The following is a 14,915-nucleotide window of genomic DNA, read 5'->3' on the forward strand; positions in this document are numbered from 1 at the left end:
TCTCAGTTCACAGTGATTGAAATAAGTTTATTTTTGTTCTGATTTATCTTAATAACAATTTTTAAAAAGATGTTGGATATTTGGTCATATTCTATTGTTGCCAATTCCAGCTTTTTTAATAAATGCTTGAAATATTTTATGGTTAATTATATCATTTATTAGAAACAAACATGAAAATTACACTTTTTGCATATTATTTTTCTTGTGTACTTATTCATGAAAATTAAGACAGACATAAGAAAATCTGAAGAGGACAAATTTTTGGAGATTTTTCCAATAGCTCTAAAAATGTAAGAATAAAATCTTCAAATGCATATGTTTAGTTTTTAAACAAATGATTCATTTTCTTTTGAAGGACTCAATTAGTAAACACAATTAAACTTATAAATTATAACTTTCACCATTCTTATACTTCTTTATAATTGTCTATTTATTTATCTGGCTTCTACATGATATTCTCAACTTCTCAAAGACAGAGATTCTTTTCATAATTGAGATCCCAGCAAGAATTTGCCTTGCATTTCACATTTCTTGGCATTGAAATAGCATTCTCAATATATCCAACAAATTGTTTGGCTTGTGTTAAGTGATTCAAATCTCTTTTTTATTTTATATGAACTCTTGTACATAAGCACAAGAAATGAATAAGGAACTTAAAGATGAATAAGAAGCAGGAAGCAGCTACAATTAAAGAGATATTTAATTTCTCCCTTAATCTTAAATTACAATAATTAAAGCTGAGTTTATGTCATTTTTTGTAGTATCACCATTACAATATAAAACCTGCATCACGGTATAACACAGGATGTATAGTTATATAAATCCAGAATTAAATACCTTTGTTGTTATCCATTCCTCCTACAGCATACAAAGTTCCGACTGTAGATTTTCTGGGTTTAGTTCTCGGACTTTGCATTAAAGTTCTTCTTTCTGGCAATAGATGGTATTTCATTGCTTCTAGAATCAGCTTTTGACATTCCAGATCATTCTTAAATAATGCATGATTTTCTAGGTCAGCCAGTATCTGTGAATAATACACAATAGCTGTTGATAATGTTTTCAAAGAGATGAACATTATGTCATTCCTTAAAATTGGAAGTTTAATGTCTGTGATATTGTCCTTATATTGAGCAGGATGCAGGGTGTAGTAAGAATTCATTACAGTAACAAATAAAAATGTGTAAAATGAATGGCTTTCAACAGAGACAGAATGGATATTATTTTTGATTCAATATTATTTATCATTTTACCACACAGAGTAAAAAAAACACTTATAGTGATCAGCTTTTCTTTTCATTTTCTTTTTATGAAAGCTGTCTGAAAATCAAGTATAGTTACTTGTGTTGGCCATAAACACGTCAGGTGAAAGACATTTAATTTATTGAAAATAGACTTCAACAAATTAAGCCATTACAAGCTTACCGTAAGTGTTCATATATTTAATTTAAAATGTTTCAAGTATAGTTTAAATCTCTTTTAAATTCAAAATAACTCAATAAAGATGACAAAAATTTCTTCATAACCTCTCTTTAATTATATAAGGAATTTAAAAGTTGTGTATTAGGCAAAGTAATAGTTTCCAGTAGTGAAAATTTTATACCAAAATTCAGCACCCAATAGACCAATAGAGTGAGACCACTAGTTTTAAAGCATATTGTGTCTATTTTTTGCTATAATAGGTTATTGTCTCTGCAAATTATTTTGTGTACATTTATTTGCACACATCCGAAGTATCTTTTATTTTCCTCTTTCTCTTTCGCTCTTTAGATTATTTTTCTCCTTGATTCTTTTAGTGTCTTCTTTTTTAACCGATCCTGTTTCACTTTGAGTGACAATAAAATGTGTCCCATAGATTTAGAAAATAAATAAGTAGAAAATTTAGCATTTACTCACTGAACTTTTCTTGTTCAGTGAAAAAATTGTACCACATCTGTACACAAATGTTCATTGAATGAATAAAAATGGCAGCATGTGACTAATTAAATTTAAGACTATAATTATGACTTTAATTAAAATGTGTAAGCCCACCTAATATATAAAACTATAAGAGGTGCCATAAAGAGTATAGAAACACGTAAGATACACAGTATAATTTTTTTTTGAGACAGAGTCTCTGTCACCCAGGCTGGAGTGCAGTGGTGTGATCTCGGCTCACTGCAACCTCTGCTTCCCAGATTCAAGCAAGTCTCCTGCCTCAGTCTCCTGAGTAGCTGGGATTACAGATGTGCACCACCATGCCCAACTTATTTTTGTATTTTTAGTAGAGACAGAGTTTCACCATGTTGGCCAGGCTAGTCTCGAACTCCTGACCTCAGGTGATCCACCCATCTCTGTCTCCCAGATTGCTGGGATTACATGTGTGAGCCACTGTGCCTGGCCCAGAACAGTTTTAATCTGAATAAGAAGCATAATATTAGTTACTAGATGCTTTGGAATTACATACGTGAAGATGATTAATTACATTCTTGGCTCAGTTTCCTTTTGTTGTATACTAATACCTTAGCTGCCTTTCTACGCACTTTTATTTTGAACATTAACTTTATATATATATATATATATATATATATATATATATATATGTATAGAAGATCTCCAATGGAAAGTTTTGAAAGGACTACTATTTTTAGTAAAATTTTTTGTTTTTATTCACCAAAGGGACTATTTCTAACAAGGGCCCAGTGGTGTTCATAAACTTTATAATTATGTTTCTATCTATCTACAACGACTCTTGATCATCTGTGTGTCAAATATGTAGTTTCTTGTATCTGAGTCTTTTCATTGCCACAGAAGGAAAATAATTAACCTCTACAGTACTAAATTTCTGTATATGTAAAGCTGGCTCTCATGAATTCTCATTTTTCTTCTCTCCTTTTCACTTCTTTTGGGAAAATTTGGGATTAGTTGATCATAAAGATACTATTCTTTCATTTGGAACACATGTTAGGAATAGCTTAACTAGATAAATAGTTAAAACATTACAAATAAAAAATAAAAATCTTTAAACTTTTCCCCTTCAATATCACATCTCGTATTCAACATAGTATTGGAAGTCTTAGAACAATCAGGAAAGAGAAAGAAATAAAAGGCATCCAAATTGGTAAAGAAGAAGTCAAGTTTCTCCTGTTTACTGATTATATAGTCTTATATCTAGAAAAACCAAAAGACTCAACAAAAAAACCAGTAGGTTTGATAAATAAAGTTGCAGGACATGAAATCAATATACAAAAGTCAGCAGTGTTTCTTGTTTCTATATGCCAATAACAATCTAGTTGAGAAAAAAAATCAAGTAGTCCATTTTATTTACAGTGACTAAAAAGAAAACTAGGAATAAATGTAACTAAGGAAGTGAAATATCTCTACAGGGAAAATTACAAAACACTAATGAAAGAAATTGAAGATAACACAAACAAATAAAAAAAAATCCCATGCTCACGGATCAGAAGAATTAATATCATTAAAAGGACTGCATTGCTCAAATCATTCTATAGGCTAAACACAATCTCTTTCAAATTACCAAAGTTATTTTTTCACAGAATTGGATAAACAATTATAAAATATGTATAAAATATCAAACCAAAAAAGAGCCCAAATGTCAAAGCAATCCTGATCAAAAAGAACAAAACTGGAGGTATCACATTACCTGACTTAACCCAAGCAGCACGGTATTTCTCTAAAGATAGATATATAGGCCAATGGAAGAGAATAGAGAGGCCAGAAATAAAGCCACATATTTACTGCTAACTGATCTTTAAGAAAGTCAACAAGAACTTACACTTGGGAAAGGACACCCTCTTCAATAAATGGTGCTGGGAAAATTGGATAGCCACATGCAGAAGAATGAAACTAGACTCCTATCTGTCACCATATACAAAAATCAACCCAAAATGAATTAAATACACAAATGTATGTTGCAAAACTATTAATATAAAAACACTAGAAGAAAACCTAGAGAAAGTTCTCATAAAGAGTGGTCTAAGCAAAGGATTTATGACTAAGACATCAAAAGCACAGGCAGCAACAATAAAAAGACAAATGGGACTATATCAAATTAAAAAGCTTCTGCACAACCAAGGAAAAAAATCAACAAAGTGAAAAGAAAATCTGCTTAATGGGAGAAATATTAGCAAAGTATTTATCCAACAGAGGACAAATACGCAGAATGTACAGGAAACAAAAAACAACTCAACAAGAAAAACTAATCCCATTAAAAAGTGGGCGAAGGACATGACTAGATATTTCTCAAAAGAAAACATACAAATGGCCCAACAGGTATATGCTAAAATGCTCAACATCATTAATCATCAGAGAAATATGAATCAAAACCATAATGAAATACTATCTTATCCCAGTCAGAATGACTATTTAAAAAGACAAAAAATAACATGATGGTGTGAATGAGGAGAAAACGGAACTTAAATAGTGCTTGTTGGAAGGTAAGCTAGTAAAGCCACTATGGAAAACAATGTGGAGATTTCTCAAAAAACTAAAAGTAGAATTACCATTTGATCCAGCAATTCTACTACTGGATAGCTACCCAAAGGAAAAGAAATCAGTATATCAAAGGATATTTGCATTCACATGTTTATTGCAGCACTATTTATAATAGCAAAGATATGGAATCAACCTACGTGTCCATCAATGGGTTAATGAATAAAGAAAATGTGGTATATATACACAATAGAATGCTACTTGGCCATAAGAAAGAATAAAATCATGCCATTTATAGCAACATGTATGGAACTGGAGGTCATTATCTTAAGTGAAATAAGCCCGGCACTAAAAGACAAATATCACATGTTCTCACATTTATGTGGGAGTTAAGAAAATTCATTATATGGAGGCAGAGAGTTGAAAGACAGATAACAGAGACTGTAAAGGGTGAGTGGGAGATATGGAGAACAAGGAAGCAAACTGAGTTAAAGGGTAAAACTCACAGTAAGATAGGATTAAATTCATTGTATGATAGCAGAGTAGGGTGACTATACCTAACAAAAACGTATTGTTCTCAGGTGACAGACACGCCAAATACCCTGCCTTGATCACAACACACTATATGCATGTAACAAAATTTCTCATGTACTTCATAAATTTGTACAAATAAGCAAAAGACAAAAAAATAGAAAAAAAATTAGAAATGTACTCCTTTTTCATGTTTCTTCTTGCAAAGTTGTAACAGAATAAAAAAGTGAATCCAAGAGTTTGGAAACAGCTTAGGTTTTAGAAAAGTAGACTCATGACATAGATTCAAATATCTTTAAATTTTGGCATATGAATGCAGAGAATAATTTATATTAAAACGAGTTTCTATGCTATCCCTAGTATTTTGATGGCTCTTTTAACTAATTAGGGTGGATTAATTTTAGCTTACAAGTAACCCTATGCCTTCTTGACTTCAGCACCATGTAAAAATAATTTTAGCATAGTATTTTTACATAAATAGGACTTGGGTTTAATTTCTCATATTTTACACTTAAAAATTATATGTTAGTGGTACAGTAAGTTATAAGTAATTTTAAAAATGATTTAGGATGGCCAAAGTACAAGATTGATTAAATGAAATTTCAGTAAGTGGTATCTTCTACTGAGGTTTAATCTTGTGAATTCTTGTACAGCTACAAATCAAAAAAGGCTTCCTGTGTTACTTAGACTTTTTTTTTATACTTTAAGTTCTAGGGTACATGTGCACAACATGGAGGTTTGTTACATATGTACACATGTGCCATGTTGGTGTGCTGCACCCATTAACTCGTCATTTACATTTACTTGGACAACTTTAAGGCAATAGACTAATGTTATTGATTAATTAATGATAATTTGTGAATAACTTTTCAATTTCTAAGAAAATGTTACAAACAAATACATGCAAAGATAGATAAGGATTATATCAAATTTTATAAATAATGGATAATTATAAAAGAAAAAATAAATTCTATAAAAATAAAGTATTGAAAGATAATCAACTCTATGTGCCTAGGTTTATAATATTTTAAAGTAATAAATTTAAAAAAATACAATGTTCAATGTCCATAGATGTACACATAAAAATATATTATGAATTATGTATTTCAATATGACATGGCAAATAAAAATAAATAAGAATAAAATAAAATGAAAATAAAATGTGTCTTGTATTTAATAAAATGACCAAGGTATTCTGTATTCAAATACTATTTTCCTTTTTATGAAAAAATATTGTGTAAAATGTAACTTTGGCCTACTCCTACTCATTTTGACAAACTAAATTATTTATAACCACTGTAACCTATTGTTGTATATTTTTAAATTATTACTTGTAACAGTTTCTTGCTTATAAACACCATAGCCTGTGTTTGCATTTCATCTCTGACAACACTAATGACTTTATCTAAACCTAATTACCTTTAAAGGCCCTACCTCCTAATAGCATTACTGTGGGGGTTAGGCCAACCACATGTGAGTTTGGGTAGGACAGAAATATCAGCCCATAACAGATCCTACTAGGTACAATTTGATCATAATTTTATCATGAGTACTACCCAGCTTCCTATTGCCAGTTTGTTATAAAATGTTCATTTTCTGAGTAATTTGATTCAAGCAATAAGGTTTATATTCTGGGTTATTTATTTATTTATTTATTTATTTTTTAAGACAACAAACATCACAGTATATAAGAACCAGAAATCTAAATCCCTTCACCTCATACGTACAAAAGAAATTTCTGTTTTCTTAGCACACATCTTGGAACTGGTACAGGACATGCGTCTTTGTTCCTATGTCAATTTATGGTGAAAACTAAAAAAAAAAAATAAGTATTTGATCCAGGAAATATTTGCTCCCTCAGGATGAGACATCTGTGAACCCACAAAAATAGCTGGCAAGACTAGAACTTGCCCTTCAACACTTGCTTCAAGAGCCTAACCTTGCTGTGCACACTAATCCTAAGCTATTATGATATAAACTGTACATAAGTCCCACCATTTTGCCACAGTGCAAAGGCTGCTTTAAAATAACCCAGGCCAAGCCCTGGAATCATAAATATCTTCTTGTGACTTTTTTCTGCAGAGGATACACCAAGGCTTTGTATAGGTAGTGTTCTTTCATAGTGGAATAAGTATAATAAAGTCTGCTTGCTTATTACAAATCATATTTTGTTGTCTTATAGGAATTCAACACTGAACACATTCCACCAATAATAGTTACAAATAAATTGCAAATTCAATGAATGTACTTCTCAGAGAAGAAAATCAAATAGAATGAAAACTTACCCACTTTGTCATTCTGCTGTACATTTTAGTGTTACAAAAATATGTTTCAACAATTTATATTATGCAAAAAATTTAGCAGAAGTAAAAGTTAGCTAGTTTTTGGTATTGTTTACTCTGTGAGCAATTTCAACTTAAACACGAAACCATATTATATAGTTGAAATTGCAAGTATCTATTATTTTATTTCATGTATATTGTTTCTATATACCTGACAAAATTTCAAGTACTTTTATAAACACACAAAAAATGAGATACTGTATTTCTATAACTTATACTAGCACTTGCTCTTTGGAAAATGATGATAAAATTTAATACTAACATGAATATTTCTATGAAGGTAATGAACAAAATATCTTGAAATCATGTGGAGCATCAAGGTAAAACATAATTAAGTGGGGTTACAATGGAATACTGTTTCTGTTTTAAATTCTCATTTCTAATATTACTGCTTCAAGATCCTATGGGCTCAGAGATGTAGATTTTTGAAAAAAAAATAGATCTTAAAAAGTCAATATTTGAGGTTTGCCTTGTTAAATGTAGTAAACTATAATATAATAGTTTACTATAATACATACAGGAAAATGTCTCTTTGCAAGAAAAATAAAATCATTAATAAGTTGCTTTATAACCTAATTAGGTAACCTGGAGATAATAATATAATTCTATCATACAAGACAACAAACTAAATAACAAGTTTTTAAAATCCTGTTCTATGCTATCCAAACGAATTAAACATTTCCAGTGTTCTGGTTTGTGTATATACAAATTTTAGGATAAAAGGTACAGAGCGTAAGACTTTTCCACAGGCAATATGTTCTTTCGTTAACAACTCTGTCAGCTAGGTGGTCACTTTGCAGATATGCCCTATCTCCTTATAACCTTGTCAGTTTTCTTTGTGATTAAATAATAACTAATACGTTATAGGGTAACCCAGTAGCTTCAGAATCAAACATGACCAGGAAATATATAGGGTAACCTCACACAATTTTCAGAATTTGCCAATATGAAAAATCGGAATAATTTAGCCATTTATAGCTAGAACTGTTGACAATGAATTTGTTAGAGCATTCCAGCTGCCACAAATGTCATGTACTTTTAATTAGAATAAGTATTTTCCCTTCAGTTACCTGTTTGAAAGCATTATTTTCTTTTCACATACTCTTCTAAAGTTCTATTGGCTTTATTAACAAGTTCATTTTGGTTAGAAAAAATATATATATATGAATAAATACATTTGTTAAAATATTATTCATTGTAAATAACCATTAAATTTGTTACTATAATACACCATAATTTACTTGTTGATGGTTTCATACATTGAACCACATGATCAAAATAGTCATATGTTTAGCAACATTAAAGCATTGCTGATTGTTTTAATCCTGTGTGCACACTCTTCAAGTTGCAGCTTTCCAAGAGTATTATATGATTGTATTTGAAATGTTTGTAATAATACATAAATTATGATGCTAAATGTATTTCAAATAATCTTCTGAAAGTATTGCTTCATAAAAATAGGATGCATCATTCAAGTATCTAGATTTTGCAGTGTTTTTGCAATCTCTCAAACAAAAAAATAGAATCAATTTTCATGTCTTTTTAAAAAATTGTCTTCTTTCTGTAAAAATTATCTAATGTGTCAAGAAAAATACCCTCTTGTCTGGAATCCTTGTCATGATTCTCTGCACTATATTGCCTGTATAGATGCTGCTTGACATTGTAAATAACTTTTACAATGCTATCATAAGTAAACAAAACAAGATACATGAATTTATTCTTGCTGGATCACCTACTTTTATTACCTAAATGACATACACTCTAATTTTATAGTAAAAGTCAGAAAACATTTACATTATAAAAACTTGCATTACAGACAACCTTCTAAAATATCATTTAAGAAATATAAATTATAGCAACACCCTACTATACAGTTCATGTCCAGAAATAAGAAAAGACCTACATCATAAGCTATTCCTTAAGTTAGAGTAATACTGCATTAGCAAAAAAAAAAAAACCATAATTTAAAGGCAAGAAAATAGGAGGTGTACCAAGCACAGCAATCACATCTATACCTTTCATCTGGTCATGGAGTCCCCTGCAAAATGGAAGGCAATATTGAATAAATACTTAAAGAAAAATAAGTTTAAACATATTATAGACCAAAGAAAAAGTACTAACTCTTCTAAAACTATATCCTTGGGCTATATTATGAAAACATATATAGTTATGAAAACATTCTCACATTCATGATAAAGTGACAAAATTTCATGTACTTCATCTTATTTCATAATATCTCAAAATTTTGTTTTCCTACTGGATCTTGTGCTAAAAATAAACTCAGAATTTGAATCTATAAAACAAAATTGATTCCTATTAGAAGTGACAGTCCTTAGAGAATGACAGCTTCATATCTTGCCTTTCAAGTTTTGTGCGTGACAAAATGAAAGCCATGAATAATAAAATATTATCTCATAAGCTTCAGAAAATTTTTATTTCAATGTCTTATAAATATATCTAATACAAATAAAATAATTTCAGGTATTTGCATTAAAGCAGTCTAAGACATTCCACAGGGAAACAATGATCATACTCAGTGCTAAATGAACCCTGAGCCTATTTAAGGTGCTGGTGAAAGGAAAGAGTTCAGTCATCAGAGAACTTTCCAGGAACACAATAAATAGTGAGCCATGGCTAGGACTGTCAAACTGTACAAGCGAAAACAGAAAGTGCCTCATACCTAGAGAGCTTTGTTTGACCCTTCCCCACCTTTCAGACTTTATTTATGTTCAAAGACATACAGAGAGAAAAATGGACAATTATGCTGGAAACTTGGCAGTATGAGATAATTTGTTCACCAAAGCTCGTAGCACTCCATTAGTGACTATTTGAGTAGATGTGATTGCCAACAGCCTTAGTTTCCACAAGTGGGACTAACTCTACCATTGTCAATATCGCCTGCAGCCTGAAAGAGTATACCACCCAGGAGTAGATAGTTCCTCCTCTTACATTTAAAGTCCCTTTTAGCTTCAGTTAAAAATAATTTTGGCAAAGAATTGAATCTTGAAATTTTAAGAGACTGTAGTATTTCTCAATCCATCCTACTGACATAACTACTATTCTGGCCAAATTATTTAAGAATATTATTTATATTTAAAAATGAAAGAAAAGTAGATACAACAGAGCATTCCAAATCATTTTCCATGGCTGTCACTTCAAAATGAAAACACAAATTAATGACATGCTAAAACTTACATCAGATACATTTGAATGATTCCTCCTCAAGCATTTGAGGAAACAAGAAAAAAATGCATATGAAATAAGTCGCAGGTTCATTAATTTTATTCTGAATACAGAAATAGTTGATTGCCTTAACATGAATAATAATTGGCTAAGCTGACAGTATAAGTACAGAAGAATAATGACATAATCAAAATAAGTAGAGCTCACAAAATTAACCCAAATGAAAGTTCTTATTAGCAACAAGTAAAATGGGTTTTGTGATGCTATAATTTTTGATTAACTTTTATTTATTTAACATGGGTTTACTGTTCCATATTTTGAAAGCTCAGAATTTCTAAAAGTAAAATAAGTTAACCTTCCACCCTGTATGAACATCGCCTTCATCCTTAATGATTTAATTGCATCCGATTTGGGCTCAGCGATTTTCATTCCTTCATTCCTTCCTTCATTCATTCATCAAATATTTAGTCAGTGCTTATTTTGTCCAAGGTGCTATAATAGGTCTCGAATAACATCATTTTCACTCACCACTAATCTGTTTTACTCAAGTCCAACCTTCTCTCTGTTCCCCTAAAACACCTTAATTCTTTGATGTTTAGGCTATATTTAAGATTATACATTAGTTTGTTATTGTTTGTAAGACATCATTCAACAAATTTAGATGAGTATGCCCAAAATTCTACAATAGAACTCTTTTTAATCTATAGTCACTTTCCCCAATACCCTGAAGCACATTATTCTACATTTTATATGTTAGCTCTTCTGATCTCTTTCTTCTCATTGGAACAGATCATGCTATATTCTTAAGCCAAGCACACTCATGCTCTCTTTCTCTCTCTCTCTATCTTACTGTCCTCAATGCCTTTTTCCTCTGGGGTTTCTATTAAAATATGACCCGAATCTTCAGAGTCTAGTTGAAGGTCCTATTACTTTCATGAGGATTTACTTCATCACTCAGGTCACAGTCAACATTTAGCTTTATCAGTCTTATCAGATTTTGAACAGTTACCACATATGTAGTCATTTAAAGGCTTAAAAATATGCTAAATTATAAACTTGCAGAAAATCAGAAAAAAAATCTGCTATTCATTGTTGGTACCACTAACAGAGCTATAGGTCCCATGATTTGCTCAAGAACTATTTAAGTGATTGATTATTTACTATCATTCTTGAATCTATTAATTTATTTTAAATAATTTATTCATTACCAAAGTTTGAAAATATATAATTCATAAGCAGAAATATGTTCAATATCACATCTCAAATTCAATGCATACGTTAATAATAATTATAAATGTTTATGTCTATTAGAAACCTCTTTGCTAAACAATCAACCAAATATCTATATTACTAAATGATTTATTCCAGACCCAGTTGATAGCATGTTTATTTTCAGTCACATTCGATAGCAAAAATCCATTACAGAAATAATTTGGGCTCATGGACATCACTGCAAGGTGATTTGACCCTTAACTAGGAAACATTAACCTGAATATTCCACTAAAAATTCAAACTCATATATTTAAATCTGAACTTATTTTTCCCATTACTCTTCTTCTTCCTGTAATTGACTTTGTCTTCTATTTTTATTGATGATTTAGGGTACCTAATTACCTGCACTTCACTTTTAAGCTTCAACTATTTAAGCTACTTCAAACTTTTTTTGAGAATATGATATACGAATACATATTTCCAAAATTTGTTTTCCTTCCTGAGATCCCTGGCTCATTGATAATTCCACTTAGCAAAGTTCTTTATCTCTTTGGTCAACCTCACATCCAAACAGTCACCAAATACAGTTGATTACTATAATATTGTCTATGACCCTTCCATTTCACTACTCCCAAATACTGTTGATTACTATGAAACTGTCTACAACCCTTCCATTTCACTACTTGCTTTCCATTCCAAAAGCCACTTCCCTAGTTGAAATTCTCATTAACACTTTTCCAAATTTTTGAGAAAGATAAATCACTTAAATTCTTATCTTTGATACCAGCTATCATATACAGAATTCAAACTACTCCCACAGCGTCCTAAAACATACACATTGATCATTCACTGTCCTGCTGTCTTGTTTTAATTCCATGTACTACAACTGAAAGTATTTCCTAATGTAACTTAAAGCACCTTGTTTAGGCTCATTTGTCACTGTGCCTCCAGATCAACCTTCTACATTGTCAAGGCTGTTCTATACATTATCCTTCACGAGAACAATTTTTGCACTTTGTCTTTAATGTGGCTTTTTTCTTCTTTTGAACTGACTGACTCCTAGTTTTACCCTGTGTTTCTAAATAGCGTTTGAAGGTTATCTTTATTTTATCTATAAACATGTCTCCATAGGACTAGGCCTTATCTTCTACATGTTCTGTAATTTCTTCAATTCACAATTTATAACTGTATTGTTTACACTTAGTAGTCACCAACTGAAAAACATACATATATACTACTTTTTATTTTTTATGCTTTTATAGGTAGCTGTCTCTTTTTTAAGTACTAACTGTGTTTACTTAAATTTTATGCTTGAAATTCAGAGTATATTTTTATAAAATTCTGTTATTTATAATTACATTTTGCAAGAAGATAATTAGAAAAGGATATATTCAAACACATGCAGATTTATCATGAGAAACTACTACGCTTCCTTTAGTTCTTTTACAAAATTATTTCTGACTGGGCAACACAGACTATAGGAATTTGTAGGTCATCTTTGCAAACTCACTGAGGAGCCTGATGCAGACTCAAAATCAAAAGAAAGTAACTTGCACATTTATGCTTTTTGAGGACAGTATGAGTTTTTTGAAAGAAACACTTACTTGATCTGTATCACTGGATTAATTGGAGACATTTTTGACTTCAGAGTTGCATGAAGTAATAACTTTCAACATGTTAAATATGTATTGAGCTATTAACATAGCATTTGATACATATTTTTGATGCATCAATACAATTAATCTTAGAATAAAAAATATTAATAGATATTGGTATTTCCCTTGCTCCTTCCTTTTCTGGACTCCTCTCTCTTTCTAAACATGTCTAGCATGCTCCTATGTCCCTATTCTCTATTATAAACCTTTCCTGTCCCAGACAAGCTCCCAAGTTATCATTTACACTAAGTTTCTGGATCATCCTTTCTTGCAGAACTCATCTATCTACAACTCATGAAGACTAAGATGATCACTATCATTAAGAAAAAAATCTTGAAAACATTTACCTACTAGTAGTCAGATAGTTTTACTAATTAATAGTTTGTAGAAATAACTGCATTTCAATACTTGAAATTATTACTTGAAATTGATGAACTGTATTAGCTAAATGGGGTCTTAAATCATAACCTGGATTCAAACCATCTTGTTATGAGTAAAATGCTTGTAAAATAGAAAAATTATTGTAACATGCATCTATGCATATTATCCTGCATCTATTTTAGTTTTTCTTATAAGAAATTGCTCTGAATTAAGAGATAAGAGTAAGCACGCACAGCCTTAGACTGACTAGCTAACGAGAAAAAGGTACTAATTTAATGGTCATCCTGAAGCATAGCTTCCTTGAGAGGGATAAATCTGCAAGGCTCCTTCACACTCCATCCGGAATAGGTAATGGCCTCACGTCTGTAAAAAGCATCTGGAACTGTAAGAAATGTTGAGAATTCTTCCCTTACTTCTCCCACATTTTATTTCAGAAATGTTAACTCGGATGGTAGGATGGTCCCAGAAATACCTTGACACAAATCTTCAGGACAGCAATTGAAGAGACAACATTCAGTTGATTAACTGGAAAAATGAATTTTCTGATTTCAATAATGATGTGGACCTAGTGTTAAACTTTGGTTTTGTTTCAGCCCTATTTCAATTATCTTTAACTAAAACCTTTTAATTTGACTCACACTAATTAGAAGGTATCAGTCAGCATTTTGCTTCCTCATTTCACTAAGAGAAGATGGAGAAAAAATTTTAATCACTTTATATTTGCAGATTTCCAGCTTTCTTCAGATTTACTCTGATCAAAGCCCAACATACCTCTTTTGATCATCATCGTGAAATAAGTTCCTGTGAAAACATCAAGGTAGATGCATCATGCAAGTCAATAAGGGATTAAAATAATTCTCCCAAGTAAAGAAAATTCCACTGGGCATATACTTTGTAGAGTTTCTAAAGTTTAGGTATGAAATGAGTTGTTCAAACATCTTTACTGAGAAAAAACTTCAGGAATAAATGAAAATATATTTATTAATCTTGATACCAAAGGCATTAATAGAATTTAGAATGTGTCAAACCCTATGCCAGACACTTTGGAGTGTGCAAAGATAATTTACTGGTTCCTAACTTAAAGTAATTTATAATATAATTGAGCAGATGGTTATTATTTTCTAGTACTTACAGTTAAGCCGCAGTATATTAGGCTGTGCTGAGAAAATTCCTGCTATATCTT

At 30.8% G+C, this 14,915-nt stretch overlaps 1 protein-coding gene across 2 annotated transcripts in view; it reads right to left on the bottom strand.

The window, feature by feature from the left end:
- KLHL1 (kelch like family member 1) overlaps positions 1–14,915 on the bottom strand; it is a 413,680-nt gene that overhangs the window by 137,743 nt on the left and 261,022 nt on the right. For both annotated transcript variants that reach the window (XM_019039881.3, XM_063697407.1), the window contains exon 6: positions 838–1,024. In XM_019039881.3, coding sequence (XP_018895426.1) covers positions 838–1,024 — 187 coding nt within the window. The remainder of the gene's footprint in view (positions 1–837; positions 1,025–14,915) is intronic.

This window comes from Gorilla gorilla, chromosome 14 (assembly GCF_029281585.2).
Source record: "Gorilla gorilla gorilla isolate KB3781 chromosome 14, NHGRI_mGorGor1-v2.1_pri, whole genome shotgun sequence".
In the NCBI taxonomy this organism is placed as follows: domain Eukaryota; kingdom Metazoa; phylum Chordata; class Mammalia; order Primates; family Hominidae; genus Gorilla; species Gorilla gorilla.